A 19583-nucleotide genomic window follows, 5' to 3' on the forward strand; every position below is an offset into this window, starting at 1 on the left:
TAACACAAGGTCCCCGTTAAGTAATTGAAGTCTCAACACCAATCTGAGATAATGCTGATGGCATGATTTATTTTTCCACTAACCCCCAGACCCATCTAGTGTACTTAAACAAGTAAATCAAACTCCTCTGTAAAACTGGTAGAGTGGTGAAAGTGAGTCTAATGTTAAGGCATGCATAATAAGCAGATTATCTACTCATTTAAATAGCCAGTTGTTTGATTCCTGACTTCTACAGTCAGCATGTAGAATAACTTTAGGCAAGATACAAATGCATGAATGTGTGTGGCTGAATATTCCTTTGAGCAGTGCACTGATAAATGGATGCATAGTATATACTGTACAATATACAGTGATTTTCTTTATTTTAGAGCTCAGTCAGGGTTTTATTCTTGATTTTTTGCAGTTACAGCATTTTTTGTGTGCATATTGCTCTAAGCAGGATTTCATCCCTCTGAGACAAAGACTCTTGCCACTCTTCCCTTGATCAGATCGGATGCTGTGCTAAGTGCAAATATCATAACAAGTGTAGAAGAGGAACTTAGGCAGAGCGCTTACTTCACTTTCTGAGTATAAAAACACTGATAAGAGAAAGCAGTGAGGTGAAACTGTGACCAGTGTTGTCATGGTGCTCAAGTATTTTAAATGCAGGCAGAATCAGCAGGAAAGGCCACGCCTCTTCCTGCTGAGCCGTGTCAGGGACAGGTGCAGCTGCGTGTGTGTGTAGTCAGCAGGATCTGCAATCACAGAACCAGTCATAAAAAGAAAAAGAAAGGAGGGGTCTATGCTGAACTGTGTGTGTGTGTGTACGCCTTTATAAAGAATAGGCGGGCCCAGGCCGAGCCCTGTTAAGCCTCATATTAAACACACAGATCTTTACTTCCCATGATCTCATCCAAAAGCTTTCCAAATCTCTTTTCCCCCTCTGAGACTCGCTCATCTACCCTTCAAGCTTCCTTCCCCACCTCTCTTTGCTCATTCCTTTCTCTTACAGCCTCTTATATCGTCATTTTCTCCTTATCTTAGTCCTTCCTTCAGTTTATTTATGTAGCTCACTAACATGTACAGCATTCAGCATCGTCTGTCTTTAAACTCTTCAATGAAAAAAGGGAAAAACTTCACTCCTCGAAAAAAAAGAAACCTCAACTAAAAGGAAAACTGAAAAAGACTTCAAGAAGAGCAGAGCAGAGGAGTCTCTTAAATATGCCCTCACTAAGCAAGCTAAAAACACATTTTGGCCCCCTGGCATTTGAAAGCCGAGCTCTTTGAAAACAGTCTCCATTTAGGAAAGTGCAGGGATGAATGTGAAAATGCTGACCTTGACTGACTGCAGACCTTTGTGTCAGTAAAATCAAGGACACAGGTCGACTCTGACTCTGATTTTAAACATAAATACTTCTAGTTACACAATGCAGCTCCATTAAGCCATTTCCATGATGATTTTGGGGGCTTTTACTATAATACTGTGTCAAGGTTGACTGCAACAGCTGATGAGTTCCTGCCGGATTAATGTGTCGTATTCATCAGATGCAATTCACAGTTTTCTAATTGTTCAACTATTAAACAGTCAAAAGTGTCACAGCTTCCATAAACGACTTGTGCATCGTTCTTATGCATGTAAGCATCTGTCCACCTACCGCAAAGGCAACAAGTCTGATAACATATGTGGCAGAATCTTATTTCCGATCATTTGATGAACAAATATCTCTCTCTCTATGCTGAACCCCTATTCGTGGCGGTAGTTAACAAAATGCAGTGTAGTGTTGGGTACTTTCATTTGGCTCTGGCTGAAACCGTTTTGCAGAGGTTACCAAAAATAAAGACCCTGCTAAAGAGTAAGCGAACAACAGTTTGGAAAATGGCAGGTTTAGCAAGCTGAGACTACTTATTTACTGAGTCATTATTTAGAGAACTTTACAGCCACTATAAGATTATTTCCAAGTGTCCCTAAGCTGCAGAAAGTTGCAGGTCTTAAAGATTTAATTGAGAAAGGATGTCACTTTCTGTTAAACGACTACTTGATTAACAGACACATGTTTACGGATTAAAAAGGTTTAAGCTGCAATACTATTCTTTGTTCGTTTGCCATTCAAAAGAGAAGAAACAAACATGTTCTATTTTCAGCTCACTACACTTGGCTGCATTGCTGTCATGTTTTCTTTTTAAATTAGCTTCCTCCTCTCCCTTTCTGTCTTTGTCTCTTCCTCTTCCTTCTCTTCAACCACGTTACCAACTGCTTGTTTCCTCAATCTCTCCCCTCCCCACAATTTCTTTAATCTAACTTCATCTCCCTCCCTCCTTCACTTACTTTATTTCCCTCCATCACCCCTTCGTTCCAATCCCCCCCCTCACTTGATACACCTCTCTGCATATTTTCCCACCACACTCTACAATTACACTTAATGCCTCACAAAAAACATACATGCTGTAATGACAACCAGGACCCTGCAACACACACATGTGGAATATCAGAATGGAATGAAAACAGGAAATCATGTGGTTCGCACACACGCAAACACACACATACACTTGCATACTTACACCAGCCGAGTTATTCACAGGCACATGCACTCTCTGCACACAGCACTCGTATAGCTTGCCAGAACCTGTCACTGTGAGTCCGTGGTGAATTTATAAGGCAGGATGGATTGGAGCTGCAGTGCGGCCTAGACTGCAGGGGGAGTAGCGCACACTAATCTCTCACCAGAGGACCAATTCAACACCAGCTGCTCTCCGTTCTTTCTCCTTTCGCCTCAGACGGGGAGGAAAGAAAGGACTCAAAGTCAGACTATCCAAAAATATCACGCAAAGCCTTTGAAGGGTTCCCACCGTGGCCTTACAGCGCTGCAACATTTCATGACTTTTCCATGACTTCCCTCCAACACCGTCAGAGCTCCTCTGCACACACTAAATATGTAACTCCTTCCTGGTTTGTTAATGTTTTTCTAAAGGAGTGAACGGGCTGCTTTCTATCGCAGGTGCAGTTGAAAAATAACAAGTACTGCCGTGAAAGCACGAGTCAATTCAATTCGTTATATTATACATTTATATCAAGACCCCAAAGAACATACTACTACTACTACTACTATTACTACTATCACCACCTCTGCTGATGCTTTCCTTGTTTAAACCGTCAAGGTTTTGCAAACTGAGCATTTTTAAGATGTAAAATGTAATTGTTAATGGCACATTTATTCTATTTAAAAACTCTTCTTACTGTAAAGTCAAGAGAATTAGTGCATAACTACATATACAAGTTCACCATCCTACCTTATTACAACAAAAAGGCACCTGACAGGACCGGTCAAAGGTGAAAAAAACAGAACATTCAGTCAATAAATGAAGTCTCTCTCTACTCAGCGCTGCATATTTTTCTCACATTGCAATCTTTAATCAAAGTGTTGATCTAAAGCTATGAAAAAAGTTTGATTTTATTAAGAAAAGTGTACAAATCTAGGTATTTTAAAAAAGTCGTTTTAGCTAACCAAACACACCTTTTTATTACCAGAAATTAATAAATAAATGAAATCACTCTGATTGGCTGCCCTTTTCAAACAGAAGCTTTGAATACAGCTGCTTCTGTGCTCACAGTCAAAGCTGGTGATCATGAAAAAAAATTTTTTTAAAAAAGAAAGAAACACAAATGTGTATGCCTGGAAATTTTAAAGTCAGGCCCAGTGCTAACAGTATCACATGTATTTCCATCATTATTCTCTGTAAAGCCCTCTAAAATACCAATCAAACCCTGCACTACTGTGAATATTTGATGCAGACCTGTTTAAATAAATATACAAGCTGCAGGTCAGGAGGTAGAGTGGGCTGTCTGAGTATATGTGTGACAGTTAGATAGACAGTGAACATTCAGCCCTGTATGAACGTGACTTGTAGTAGTATTTGAGTGGAAAACTGCTGTATAAGAACAGTCCAAACCTACTAAACTTTGCTATGTAGTCTGGGTGTACAATCATATGTACTATTCTGATGTCAGGCTAATAAGTGAATGTATTATTTCACCTGACATGCTAGTTTATTGTGAGAATAAGGCTTAGAAGTTTTAGCTTGTCCCAAAAAGTTGAGGTTTACTGAACAACTACAAGCGTAGGAAAACCTCCATAGATAATTAATAATATCCAAAGTCAGAGCACCACCTATCACTCCAAACACTGTGGGGAGGCTTTCCTACAATATCTGTAGTTGGATACTCAGCCGAAGAAGAAGGGAAACAAAAGCAAGAGAAAGCAAGACGAAAGCCTGGCAGAAAAATACAAAGAAATGAGAAGGGATCAGTGACTGCAGAAAAGTAGTGAGTACAGAGGAGAAAGGATAGAGCTGAGAGAAAGAGGGAGAGAAATAAAGCATGGTGTGAGCAGCAATCATGAGCACTGCTCACACCATGTAAGGCTTTATTCAGGAACAATGAAACAAGCCTTGAGAGCAATATCTCTGAGTGTCACATTCTCGCCGTCTCCATGGTTTTAGTATTTCCTACTTGGCTGTAACTAACTGCTGTCGAGATGAAGGCAGATGCTTGCGTAGGCTGAGCTGTTTGAGAGGAATCGAGGATTAAAAGGGCATTGAGAATCGGCGTAAACACAAGCCAATCAACTTCGGCTGTTGAATGCAGAGTTGGTTCTGCTTCTGCTCGTTAAAGCTTGTGACACTTTTGCTGTTTTGTTTGGATCCTGAGGTATGTTTTTGAAAGTGTGCGAGCACGGGTAAGCGCTGATCCTGCAAACTTACTTACTTCGGGGTATCTGGAGGTTTAAAGAGTTTTAAAGAGCTTTACCATGCTGCCTGAACGTGGAGTGGAAACCAATTAAAAAAATAAAATAAACACAAAGTCTCTAGAAAGTCTATTTCTGTCTGCGCTTCCTGCAGCTGGTGAAACTTCAGAACTTCGGAGTAGGAAGAAGGACGGCAGGAAGTTGATGGATGAGCAACTTTAGGTCCAAAACTGTTGACTGCATCAGATGTGAATCATCATGATATGACTAAACCTGTTCCGCGGTTCCCAGCGGACGTGCAGCGCACAAAAACCCTGTCTGCAAAGAGAAACAACAAGCAGTTCAGCTGACTCAACTCCACACAGTCACACACCATGTCAGCAGTGTTAATGAGGGAACTCATTAAGCTGTTATTCCACTAATATATAAACCAAATCTCTTGTTTTTATGTTGTTTGAATTATAGAAATAGCACCGTAGAACTGAAGCGATAAGCTGATTTTATAATATTCAATCAATTATTCATTTATGTAAATGAGCACAATATTTAAATTAGAATGAAGTGATTATATAATTTGGTCTTTCCTAATTAATATTAATGCAGCAAAGGGTCAACTGCAAGAGCCTACAGACAGAGCCTGTTAAAGTCTGACATGAGGAACGTGGCATTGTTGCCTGCCCACATTTGCTATGCATCTGCAAGCCACTTAGCAACCCACCACCATCGCAACTCTTCTTTTTATGCTGTATCTGACATGGTTAATGTCTGTTGTCACTACTGTCATATCCTCTGTACTGTGCGGGTCTTGCTGATCTCTCCTTGCCTCATACTGTCCTCGTATGCATGTGGAAGGAACAGATTCATACTTCAAAATATAATTAAGAAATAAAATTCTTCCTTTACTCCAGCAGTCCTGACTGAAAGGTGTGACACATCAGCAGGAAGAACACTGAGATCCTGACTGTCTATTTAGCTTAAGCTAAATGTTGTCACTGACAAATCTAAGGCTACGTTCACACTGCAGGTCTTAATGCTCAAATCCGATTTTTTTGTCTGCTTGTTCACACTACAAATAAAATGTGACAGCAAACGCGCTCTAGTGCGCCCGCATGCGCAAAAGAAGACGTCACACACAACGCGCTCTGTTTAGACCCAGACCAAACAGTATTGTTTGACTGATGGCCTTAATATAAAGACTTGTTTCGGACTTTACGTTTCCCAATTTTGCTTTAAGTTATAAAGTTATTTTGTTATTTACAAATGGCCTAATAATGATCCTTTATTGCTGTTTTAGAGAAGAGCAGTGCTTCAAAGGATAGTTGGAAATTTCTGTCAGAATCTGCCGATTATACAGTACAAATAAAATGTTCACGTTTCTCCAACATTGTCTTCCCAACAGTTTCACTGGATGACCAGGAAGCGTTCGCGATGTCTTCTCCGGCGCTGATAATTGCAGTCTGTCAGTGACGTAAAAGACGGATTTAATGCGACATGACCATTCAAACGGCAGTCATTTTCTGAAACATCAGATATGTATCAGATTCAGTACCACATACCAAAGTGATATTTGAAAATATCGGATTTGTACTGTTCAAACTGTCATACCATGATCGGGTATGGGTCGCATAGGGTCAAAAAAGTTGGATTTGATGCGCTTTCGCCTGCAGTGTGAACGTAGCCTAATATGTGAACATCACTAATATTTTGAGCCACCTTGAAACATGTTATTAGTATTTTAGCACTCTGCAGCATATCTGTTAACAACTTTTTCCCCTCCAGTGGGCGGGGCTTTCACTTACACTATGTCTAGTGTTTATCTAATTTATAGACACACAGTGATGACAAGAGAGGATATTAAAAAAAAATGCTCTTTTTTACATTTTAATGTACATTTTGTCACCAGAAAGAAATTCAAGATGTTTCTGGCATGTCACCCGTCAGTGACCACTTATTGTTTGGAGAACAGATAAGCAGTCAGACACCAGTCAGAGGAGAAAGATGACAAGGAATGATGATGAAGCTTGTCTCTGTGTTTTATCAAAGAAGAATAGAGAGGGAGAAATTCGATTCAGAGGGAGGAGAGAGTGGATGTGTTGGTGGATGTGTGTGTGTGTCATAGTTAGATTAGCCTTTAGGATGTGGTGTCATACAGGCTGACCTACAAGTGCGAGACAGAAAGAGCAGAACATCTGGCTGTGGCGGGCGAACGGGCGTTCCCCGAGGCTTGGAGGAGGATGAACTAATCCGATCAAAGAGAGAGATGAGATGTACAGACAAACAGTCTTATACAACTGGGCTCTATCAGCAATATGGCTGTCTTTCTACATGTCACACTGCAAGATGGTGCTAATAAAATCTTGGGAGTACAACCTCAATATCGGAACAGATCAGATTGTGTGATGGATACCTAGTGGACACAGGCTCTGTGATTTAAAAAGGAAGGACAAATGCATTCAGATCTGCAACACAGGCTCTCATGCTGATTGGTTAGCTTGTACATGTTGGTTGTATACCATCAGAAACAATGGCACCATAAAAATCCACCTATGTCCGTAAAGGTAAAATGCAACCGAATGTATCTCTCCAAGGCTAATTACGAAACCGCAAGGTGTAACATTTAAGGTCTCTGCATGCAGTTACAGGTGCATATTTGCACCATTTCTATTTGATTTCAAGGTGCAGTCCAAGGAGACAGTCTGTTTTCAAGCAAAAAATACATGAATCTGCTCAGATTTCAAGATTTGATCGCTTAAGCTAAATAAAGCTTTAAATACACACTGACAGAATTTATTTTGCATCTGTCAAAATGAGATGGCACAAAGGTTAGTAAGTAAGGATCTTCTTTGTTAGTACTACTAGAAAATGGTTGAAAATGTGCCAGTACAGCTCCTTGTTTGCGCTGATGCTATTCTTGTAGGAATTGGAGACGATGTGTGGCTTTTAACAATCAGTAACACTTCGTCCCGGTGTGCCTGTGCTCCATAAAACACTTTTTTAGAGCTCAGTTGCTGTTCTGAGGGGTATTCTATGAACAAAGCTCAACACAACCAGGTTTTCTTACCCTTTGCTGGATTAAAAAACTTGAAACCCCAGTTGGAGATAATGGGTATGACGGTGGTGGTTATTAACGTCCTTTTCTAAACCGGACTTTCTGCCTCAGGCTCTGTGCGTGCTCACATAAAACGGGGCATTTCACAGGTCATATGATCCTTCTGCAAAAAAATATCCCCGAGCGCCACCAACTCCAATCAGAGACATTATCAGATCTATAAAGAAAATAAAAAACAGAAACAGAAAAACCCAACACAGTTCCAAACAACACAAGAGAATAATGCTGCAGGAAATTGCAATCTTGTGATTGAATGCACAGAGCGGTAAAGTTTATATTTTATATAGTTGCTTGTTGCTTTGAACTTCTGTTAGTTAATTACATTAAGATCCATACAAACACACATCACACTCCAGTCCAGTTGCTTTTCTTTCCAAGCTCCCTAGATTATTTTGGACAGTTAACCTGAAATTCTCACAACTCACTAGATGGGCCGTTAGACCTAAAAACCCTTGTAGGGTTTTTTTTAGGTATTTTCCACATTTTAGATGCTAAAGCAAAGAACAAGTTGATGTGCAAAGCTTGAAATACAGCAGACTTTTTTCAAGAAATGACTGATTAAACATCTGAATACTCATCCCTAATATTATTACCACATTGGTTGGCTGCATGCCAAATATCCTTGGGCAAGAGACTACCCCATGTTTGCCTACTGGTGGTGGTCAGAGGGCGTCCGGCAGCCTCGCCTCTGTCAGTGCGCCCCAGGGCAGCTGTGGCTACAATGTAGCTTGCCATCACCAGTGTGTGAATGTGTGTGTGAATGGGTGGATGACTGAATGTAGTGTAAAGCGCTTTGGGGTCCTTAAGGACTGAGTAAAGCGCTATACAAATGCAGGCCATTTACCATTTACAATTGATCTACTTGCAATCAACACCATTTATCAGCATAGCAAAACATTCTGAAAATCTCCGACTGGGTTAGAGTTTCCCTCTGAGTCTCACTTCACCAGCCGTCACTTTAATCTCAGCTGAAATCACATGTGAGCATCTACTGTGTTTACACTATGCGGCATGCCGTGTGTAAAGCAGCATATGGAAATGGTTACCACTTATCTGTATTATACGTAACAAGTTAATAAGTGAAAATGTTAAAACGCAAAGGGTCAATCTTACAGAAGGTAAGGTAAGGTTACAGAAAAATGTAGGAATAAGATGTTGCTTTAAGTATTACTGGCACTGACAAAAATGTTCAAGCACAGAAGATGCAGCATAAACTGCATGTAAAGAACCGCCCTTAGGCAGAGCATTGTATTATTAAAAGGAATCTTTGCCAGTTAGGGAGTAGATGGGATTTATTAAAGTTTGCTGGATGTGAGAACTGGAGATTATAGAGAGAAACCTCTGCAAGACTGCCGGCTAGATTAAGGATTAATGAGGGCGTTACAGAAACATGTCTATTCCTCAGACGAGCTTACTTCCCCTCCTTATTTATATATCTCTTTCCTCATTTGCATCCTCTCTCTCGCTGCTATAAATTCTTGGTTTCTGGTTACTCTTTACTACTCTTTACTTGTCTTCTGATCTGAAAAAGGCACACCACACTGAGCTGTGATCGTGTTCAGCTGACTCATGCCTCCAGATTTTACTCCCACCAGCACCGCATGCAGGTTGCTTGGTTCATGTGTGTGCCCCCTTCAGATCACTTAATTCAATAAAAGCACTACGTATGTGCTTAAGTTAGTACAGTTCTTCTCCACAATGATCCACAACAAAGTCAGTGAACATAACGCTACTGCTGCTCGGATTTGGATTTACTTGCTAACAGTTGGGTGGGTATAATATACAGTATCTCCTGAAACACAGAAGCCAACACTTGATTACATAAATATGAGTACTGAGCGGACCCGTTGCTGTATTAATGCACCTTTTAAGCTTCACTTACAACAGCAATAAGGACAAATTACACATGCCAGCCCTAAGGACATTTTTGTGAAAAATACTGGCTGTTACCCTCCAGTGTGATAATTGACTTCAAGGCATTTGGGGTCAAGATTTGTTGATTCAATTCTGCAGAAAGGCTGCATGAATTACAGAGAATTATACTGAAACCACCATGAACTACTCTTACCAAGATACAGCTGAGTAAACGTCTAACGTATTTCCCGTGAAGTGCTACACATCTGTGTGGAAACAGCTTGTATAAGCCCGTGGGTGTAGCGAGCATCTCCTGGATGAGATGCTAAGAAACCGCAAGCATGCCCAGGAAACTGTCCCAGATTAAAAGATAATAAGATCAGTCTTAAAGGCCTAGTCTTAAGATATATAAATATAAACAGAGAAATTATGAGAGAAAGAAATGCCAATCAGAGAGTGAACTGAAAAAAATGCAGTGACCAATGAAATAAAAGGTTTTTTAATGTATTATCTAAATTATCTAATCAGAGGTTTTTGAAGATGGCTGCTAAGTGGCAAGATTGGCTCCTAGAAACACTTTGGACCTGGTACCTGTGTTTAATCTCACCTACATACTAATAGTTTGTTTACTCTAGTCCGAATCAGTTTATAACTTTTTTCCAGCTTTTCCCCATCATTTGGCTTCTAAAACCCAAATAAACTCTAAGCAAACAAAAATGCGTCACTACAAACCACGTGAGAATGTTCAGTGCGCTCACTGGCCAGATGTGTCTGGGGTCAGAGCAACAAAAGTAAACAGAAATAAGGTGGAGAACTTATATTAATCTTAGAGCTATTTTAGCCCGTACAGATATATAATACCTTTCTGCATCGCAAAAAACAAAGCATACAAAACTACAGGAAGTTTTTTACCTTAAACTTGCGACGTACATGTGGTAGCTGGTTCAGATCACATTGACATTATTAAAGAACCGCTACACCTACATCCTCCGCCACATCCTCCAAAAGGTCTCGATGCAGTTGTTTTGGTCCGCACCCGAGTTTGATTCAAAGAAACTAAACACTGCAGGTGTGAAAACACCCTGAAAAGCACCTGTTGCTGTGCTAAACACACATTCCTCATGGCTCGTGCCTCACCTCCATTCCAGGACCCGTTGTGGGGTAATACTGTTACGGTGGCGTCATGGTCATGGCTGTCCAGCGATGTGGTTCCATCAGCATCTGTAACCTCAGGCTCCTGCAGGCTGTCCTCCTCCACAATGTGTAGCTTGTCCTCGTCATCGGAGTCTGAGCTGGCCTCCAAGCCATTGTTGAAGTTTGTCACTGCAAGGGAAAAAAAACAAAAGATTTAGTGTTTTGAAATGATCTAACCACTTGATAACCACATAAACAACTCGTTCTCAACCCCAGCACTGAAAAGCCAGCACCCTGTTGCTGTAATCAGTGTTTGATTCACATGTGGTGAACAGAATAAAGGCAATTAACTTCAGTGTGATTAGCATCTGAGCTGCATGGGGAAAAAGCCTCTATGTGCCCCCTTAATGTCTCCCATTCGTACATTTCACATCATAAAAGAAACTTCTTGAATTCAACTTATGCTTCTAGTTTGTGTGTGACAAAACAGAAAGTTGAAATGTATGTGTTGCAAAAATACATAACAGGCCATGCTGACATTAAATCATCTACTTCATTTGTACTGCAAGCACCTGTGATCCTGTATATACATAATGCTGGGCTTACACTGCGATTTTTGGCCCATTTTTGAGTCGTGCGACCGTTTTGGCGATCGGCCCGATTTTGGCCTTCATCGTGCGTCGTGCATCGTGTAGTATACGTGGGGTAACGAGAATCGATTAACACCTCACGACCAGCTCCCAATCATCAATCGCTTGGTCGCAGGGGATTTCAAACCCTCGCGACCGTCGTGAGGCTGTCAGCGCAGCTTCTCACACTGCGCACGCGCAAACACAAATGTCAGCGAAAAAGACGGAGTAGCACGGCAGTGCAGCGTGTGATCTGGACACAAGCAATGGAGGCACAACTTGTAGAACTATGGCAAGCTCATCCGAGCCTTTTCCATGTGGCCTCACAAAATCATCACAACCACAACAACCGTGAAAATAGCTGGATCTACACTGCTGCCTGATCAATGTTTTTCATTAGCAATTTAGCAAAGTTGATGGTGGTGGTGTGCGTGTCTGTGTGAGTGAAAGACCGAGAGGGAGAGCGAGCGACAGAATTTCTGTTATAACCTTCATTTTATGGACGCACAGTGTGAGCACTCAGGTCGCATCAGAGCATCGGGCCGTATAGTGTGAGACCGTGCATCGTGACCTACGAACTTCTAACCCCCGCGAGTCAATCGTGCAGTTTGAGCAGAAGTTGGCTAACGCGACTGAAAAAATCACACAGTGTATGCCCAGCTTAACCCTGCTATCCAGCAGGAAACGCATCACTCCCTGATATGAAACCCTGACTCTGCCTCTGAAGAATATGCTGTATTTTCTTGTCTGTTCACTCTTTTGTTTTTAGCATTTATTGAATTAGACACAAGGGAGGGAACAAGGGGGACTCGCATGCAGGAAACTGTCTGAGGCAAAATCAAACCCTGGCCCCTGCAGCCTCTCCGCCTCAGTGTATGTGGGTCACCTGCTCAACCAGGTAAGCTATAGCAGCACCTGACTTGTTTTTCCAGGAAAGCACTGGCTGTAATATTTTGACCTTCAAGTTAAGCCTGTAAAATCTGTGAAACGCATTCATAAGTGAAATGACTCTGTGTGTGTGTGTGTGTGTGTGTGTGTGTGTGTGTGTGTGTGTGTGTGTGTGTGTGTGTGTGTGTGTGTGAGTATATGTGGACGGGTATTAACATCTTTGTGGGGACCAAAAATTGGAAGTTTACTATATTCTGGCGACCGTGGCTCAGGGGGTTGGGAAGCGTATCTGTAACCGGAAGGTCGCCGGTTCGATCCCTGGGCTCTCTGTCCTGGTCGTTGTGTCCTTGGGCAAGACACTTTACCTTACTTGCCTACTGGTGTTGGCCAGAGGGGCCGATGGCGCGATATGGCAGCCTCGCTTCTGTCAGTCTGCCCCAGGGCAGCTGTGGCTACAACCGTAGCTTGCCTCCACCAGTGTGTGAATGTGAGAGTGAATGAATAGTGGCATTGTAAAGCGCTTTGGGTGCCTTGAAAAGTGCTATATAAATCCAATCCATTATTATTATTCGTGGGTACCGACAGGCCTCGTGAGGACCAAAATTCCGGTCCCCACAAGTTTGAAGGCATTTTTGAGGCTCAAAATGCGGTTTTAGTTACAATTAGGTTATGGTTAGGTTTAGGGTAAGGGTTAGGCATTCATTTTTGATGATTAGGGTTAGGGTAAGCGGCTAGGGAAAGCATTATGTCAATGAGATGTCCCCACACTGCTAACATAAAACACAATAAAATGTCAATGCCCACTGAATACAGAAAGAAATCCATTATTTTGAACATGTTTGTATTAAATGTGACAAAACAAATGTATCTTATTTGAGCCACAAATGTTGGTTTTAGTGCCTTCTCTCTGTGAACACTGCAAAAACCTTTTTAATAGACTATATTATCATATCTTAATCTTTAAATCCTGAAATTTGATCCTCAAAATCGTTGCTGCCCTAAAACCTGCATCAACAAAAATAAACCATTGACTTTATGCACGTGCAATTTTCATCTCCAAATACGAGGAGACGATATTAAAAAAGGACAAATGGCAGCCGAGGGTAAAAATAATCACTTGTTTACCAGCCTCTGAAAGCAAATCTATTTCACACTGCGCTGCAGTCGGTGAGTTTGTCTGTAGGATACGACTTCTTAATGGAAGCTCGGTGTGAAAAATGGACCAACTGGACCGATCTGAATGAACTTAAGAGCGAGAAGTGTGCGGGGGGGATTTGGCACAAAGCTGTAGATGCTCGAGACACGGATGCATACAAGTAAGTGATGATGAGCAAAATATGCTGCAGTGGCTTTTTAACTGTCAGCATGAAAACACAAACGAGCGCGAGCGAGCACACGAGGGTGTGTATATAAGTGAATAAAACTGCGTGTAAGTGTGTGCGCTCCACAGGGAAGATGTACGTCTCTGCAGAGGTGCTGAAGACGCCTAATGAGGAGAAGAGCTCGGGCTGTTTGTTCACAGGTGACAGGTGCACACACACACACATAAAAAATGCACGCACGTCTTCAACCACAAGACAAGCTCTACATGTATAGTTCAGGTTGTGCCGTTACCTCATACCTCTTTGCATGCAAACACTGCACACCAGATCACACACACCTACTGAAACCCACCTACATTTAGCCTATGACACCTACTGAGCTCACACACTTTATTTAAACACACAGAGACTCCAACACCACCCCTCAAGAAGTCAGGTGGTGCTTTCTGGAGACAATTCAGTCACTGCTCCAGGCAGACGAGCAGAGCTGTGAATGCAAAGCCCTGTCTGTGTGTTTATGGTGTGAGGTCGATGCCTGTCTGGATCGATGTAAGAGGCTGGAGAGTCATAAAAAACATTTGCTGGAGCTTCAGTTTATGATGTAACACCAACCGAATGATGGAAATACGAGTACTCGAAACATTTTAAAGGTTGGTGTTAGAAATCCTTGAATGTGTTTATGTTAAAAAGCAATACAGGAATAATTTTCATATGGCATCATGTATCTGTGATGAGCAGAGCAACAACAAAAATGAATAAATATCTCATCTGTACACTGTGATGAAGCTGGTGACCTCAACTATATCTGTAATTATTTAAATCTTCGCGTTAGTCTCCCAAACACTTAGTGAAAGATTTATAGACATATCTATCTGACCAATAGTCTAAAACCCCTTTAATAGCACCCATGTTTGGACTCATCATGCAAGCTGGAGCTTTGTATGTATACACGGATTTGTATCTTTGTTCAAAAAAGAGAAAAACCAAATGATCCAGTGATCTGCTATGAGCAAACACTCCAACAGCAGGGAGAAAAAAAAGCTCCTTTTAGACTAGGCTCAGGGAGGGCGGCCATCTGTCGCGACCGGTTATTCTGTGGGAAATGGCTTCTGGATAGTGAAAGCATCAAAGTGTGAAAGTGATCACTGTTAAAATTCATTGAAGCTGTTTATAAATAAACTGCAGTGCCCATTTCCTGTGTTAGACTTATCACTGAGTTTTTTTTTAGTGTTTGGGTGGTCAGTTAAGTTGTGTGTCACTATTGTGTAGCTATAGCAGTGTTGGGTAAGTTACTTTAAAAAAGTAATTAATTACTAATTACTTAGTCAATATTGTATTTAAAATACTTATCTAATTACTGTGTCATAAAAGTAACTTAATTGGTAAATAAGTAATTTAACTAAATACTTCTTAAAATCCCTATAAACCTTGAGTGGGCAAACAATAGAAATTAAACTCTTTAAATAATAAATACTTTTTTTTAAAGACGGAGACTCTACGCAGCAACAGTATATAAAACATGGACGTCGACCAATGGTTGAGGACTTGTGACAAGACGGTGGGGTGAAAAATGAAGTAAAAGACCAAAGCAAAAGCTTCATGGATATACCTCATACTGGACATGAGGGTATATTATTTGTGAGATAATGCAAGTAAAATGCTCCAAAAGGTACCAACAGCACAAATACATTTTTAATGCTGTTAAGGTGGACATTAGGAGTCTATCGGGACTGACTGGACCAGCCTCTAGTGGCCACTCAAGACACTGCAGTTATTAGCATGTCAATGCAGGTCTAGCTCTTTGGTCCTAAAAGATTTTTTTTATCGGTCGTCCAAGTTAAACAGACAAAACTGTTACCAAATTTAAAATTATTGATAAAAAAAGTGTCGGTTTAGCTACTTGCTGTCTTGCTGCTCAGTCTTATAAAAATAATGCTTTCTTTCCTGACCTCAAACTCAGCAACTTTAAACACATTGTTGTCATTTAATCTAATCTTAGCATCAAAATATGATTAGTCTTATACAGTGTGACCAAAAACCTTAATGGTATTTTAGGTGAACCACTGTGGTTTGGCTAGATGCAGATTAATAATAATGTGTTTAAGTACCACACCGCAGGCATTCAGCGTAAACACACCACCATAGGCAGCAAGTTCCTACATAAAAAGTCAACAAACTGTGTCTCTCTTCATTTAAACAAAAAGTCGCATTATTAACCAGGCAGGCTTGTGACAGTTCCGATAATAGAAAGCACTTCTTCTTTCCTACACACCAGAGGCTGCCTGTTGCAAAATGGTTAGGAATTCTTAACAGAACTGGCTGGAGGGAAGCGCGAGCAGCTGAGCCCCTGATAAAACTGCTTAAGCATCACACACATAAATTCTTTTTTGCTGGATTTTAGTCAGCGCGTTGAATTTAACAGAATTAATCTTGGGAGCACGATAGTGAAGATGACAAATCATGAGCATTAGCAGATGAAAATGTAGTTTCTTAAACTGCATTCCTAAATCTAACTCTGTACTTTGTTTCTGGTGTCTAGTTAGCATGCTAACTCAGTGATGAGCAATGCTAGGTCACAGTAAGGTTAAACCCCAGCCAGGGCTCCTTCTGTGGCTCCATCGTGGCTATGTGTGCACCTCTGGGAGAATGTAATTCATTATTACTGCCAGAAGGGGAGCACTTGTGCTTGTTTAATGGTGACTGTTTCACAATCACCATTAAACAACAGAAATAGAAAACTGATGCAAATGAATGTAAATGAGATCCAGTGCACACTCTGTCAGATAAAGCTACACTGTCACAAGTCTGCAACACTCTCACAGTCAAGTGAAAGCGGTTTGAGGTGGGAGGGGATCAAATAAAATACAGCTGACAGAAAAGTCGAGTAGTTCTCAGTGCACATCCCTGATATGGAGAGGAGTGATCTTCTCCACGTTCATTTAATTGCACTGATAAAAATTAAAAAAAGAAAAAAAAGAAAAACACCCTCTCTGTCAGGTACCGTCTCCAAGTGCTGCCGTAACAGACATGTCTCATTTCATGTAATTAAGGTACACTTTAATACACTTTTCCCTGTTTGCCCAAATAATTTTTGGGTATTTACCAAGACGAAATAAGAACACAACAAACTTTAAAGGAGGTACAACTCTGCACTGAGAAAGCTGAACTCAGCACCTTAAATCTGACTCCCCCCCCTTTCACCATGAGTTTAATCACAAACTCATCTGTTAAGCAGATAAGAGCATGATGTGTGTGGTTAAATATGATTAGTTTAAGGATTTGTGATGTGAGACGTTTACATCCTTATGCAATGTTGAAAGGCAGACCTGTCTTTCGCTGTGGTCCGACTATTGCTCTGAAGACACCTTAATGAAAACCTATAACCAAACAGCAGCTGAGCGGAGCACGCCCTGAATACAAATGATCCTGAGACTCATAATTCTTGCAGACCCTGTTCCTCCTCTGCTGTATTTTACATAGTTTTGTTACAAAGTCAACAGACAGGGGGCAGCACTGAGCAGAGCAGGACAGACAAAAACATAATAGGTAAGCCAGAGAGGGTTATTGTGTAGGAGAAAGAGAGAGACACAGAGACCTGTCCACATCATCATGACAATGCGTCAAGTGAACTGTTAATCCCCCATCTGGAGCTCTGTGAAGAGGAGAGGCCGGCTAAGAGAGGAAGAGAAAAGTCTAGACAAAAGCATTCCTCCCTTCCTGCCATCCATCTCTCTGATTAAATCTGTTTCATAACAGGCTCCTTCATTACTACTCCAAACTAATGTTTTTTTCTGATTTTTTTTTCTGCCAGTTTGAGTTTAAAAACTAGCACAAAAATACATGCATTTTTCCTGCTTTCTTTCTGTTCATGATTGAAATCATTTTTCTTTATGAAAGGCCACATGTTTTACTTAAAATATCAACTTTATGTACCATATTCAGCTTAGGTTAACATCAATGAATTAATAAATAGGTAATAATACTGTGGAGAGCAAGTGCAAGGTTTTCATCCTTTCTCACCTTATTCAAGCACATTTTCTAAGCTTACACATTGTTGTAAGATATATATGAAACAGGTTAAGAGTCATATATTGATATTATGGCCTATATTCAATAACAGCAAGGGCTGCGTGCCACCACTGAATAAAAAGACCAGCTTTAATTTCAATAGCACTCTGCTGGCACACACAAAGATGCGGAAACAACATGTCACAGGTTGGAATTTACAATATCTTGGAATTTATGTTTGCAGTTTTAAATTATTTATCCATTTAAAGAGGTATTCTCACTGAAATAAAAAAAAAAAACATCTTTGAAATAAGAATTGAACTGGTGGTTAAAAACATCAATAAATAATAGACTTTAAGAACAAACAGCTGCTCTAAGAAATCACTACTATAAATACACAATTTCCCTCACTGTCACCTCTGCAGCTACTGCCCTCTATACAAAGCCTTCTATTTATCGTTCAGCAACTGAAAAAATAGTAAATGAAAAATTTCTCCCAACATTTGCTTTACGGAAAACCATACGCAAAGCAAAAATCATCAACAGTTCACTGAGTGATCAGCAAGGCAACTGATTTCCTCAGTTTTAGCATCAGGCAGCCAAACCCACATCAAGACACGTGACCATGGAGAGGAAATCACGTTGGCCTGACACACCACAACATAACCCGAAGTGGACCACATGGTCTGGTATCTGGGTTAAAGGTCAGCTGCTGTGCAGGGACAGAAGGGGGGAGGGAGAGCAAAAGCTAGAAATAGATTACTATCAGTCTGCATATGTGATTTATCAGTACTATGCTATTTATCAGTACTATATAAGTATGTGCATGTATGTGAGGCTGTACTAACTAAGTTAAGTTGTTTAACAAGTCCTCTAATTAAATGATCCTTCCTGAAATAACTATTGTAAGGACTTCTGATATGATAAATAGGGTCATTTCCACTGTAAATGTACAATCATGCCTGACTCATGTCTGAAGCTATTCTTCAGTTTCAGTTTCACTCAATTTATTTTCGTTTTCACTCGCTGTTTGGCTGGTATAAGTTTGATTACTAAGTTAGGATTAGAGAAAATTTACTCGAGTTCTACTGCAGGTGAAAATCCCTCCTCATGCTGTTAAACAACTATGAGAAATTCCCATTTTCTAGGTTACTAAAGTCTAAAGGTGATGACATCAGAGCTCATTGTACTTGCACGTATTCACACAGCCACTAGCTGTCAATTAACGCTAAAACTAAATTAGAGGTTGTAATAAAAGCTTGCTCGATTGACCTGTGAGGTCATTTTTCTAGGAGAAGGCTACTGTTACATATTACAATTCATTCTGAGGGGACGTGAATGTCTGTAAAAAACTTTGATCAGTTTCACTAAAACCACACACATCAACCTCATGATGATACTAGAGAAAAATCCAAAGGATCGTTTGTACAGAGGTTACCAGACACCATATCTTTATTGGTTTAAACGGTCACTGAAGCCCACAAAATCGCAGACCCCAAAACATTTGAGTCTGGAACAGTCATAAACTGACTGACCCACTCCGTCTTTAGATCTTCCCGTAGCTAAACAAATGAATCAATGTGTCTTGGCATATATTTAGGTTGAATACTAATATATTACTCATTATTGTCAACACATGACTAAAGACTAAAGACTCCAGCTGAGCAAGTACTACTGGGGATGAATGAAAAAAAAATCACTTTTTAAAAAAGTCCCGACTAAAGAAAGATGTGTGAGCAAAACATCACACTGTGACAAAACCGCAGCTAGTTTGCTTGGTGGGTGTGTGTGCATGTGTGTGTGTGTATTGACCCAGTGCAGCTGTGCAGCTTGGGATCTTTGCCAAACCTCTAACAGACAATTACCCCACTGTGTGTGTGTGTGTGTGTGTGTGTGTGTGTGTGTGTGTGTGTGTGTG

General features: G+C 40.7%; 1 protein-coding gene across 2 annotated transcripts in view; it reads right to left on the reverse strand.

The window, feature by feature from the left end:
• LOC102292734 (zinc finger E-box-binding homeobox 1) overlaps positions 1–19583 on the reverse strand; it is a 75646-nt gene that overhangs the window by 16513 nt on the left and 39550 nt on the right. For both annotated transcript variants that reach the window (XM_005918045.3, XM_005918046.3), the window contains exon 2: positions 10822–11007. In XM_005918045.3, the coding sequence (XP_005918107.1) occupies positions 10822–11007 (186 nt within the window). The remainder of the gene's footprint in view (positions 1–10821; positions 11008–19583) is intronic.

Source organism: Haplochromis burtoni, unplaced genomic scaffold (assembly GCF_018398535.1).
Source record: "Haplochromis burtoni strain Fernald_Lab_line unplaced genomic scaffold, NCSU_Asbu1 Contig_27, whole genome shotgun sequence".
Classification (NCBI taxonomy): domain Eukaryota; kingdom Metazoa; phylum Chordata; class Actinopteri; order Cichliformes; family Cichlidae; genus Haplochromis; species Haplochromis burtoni.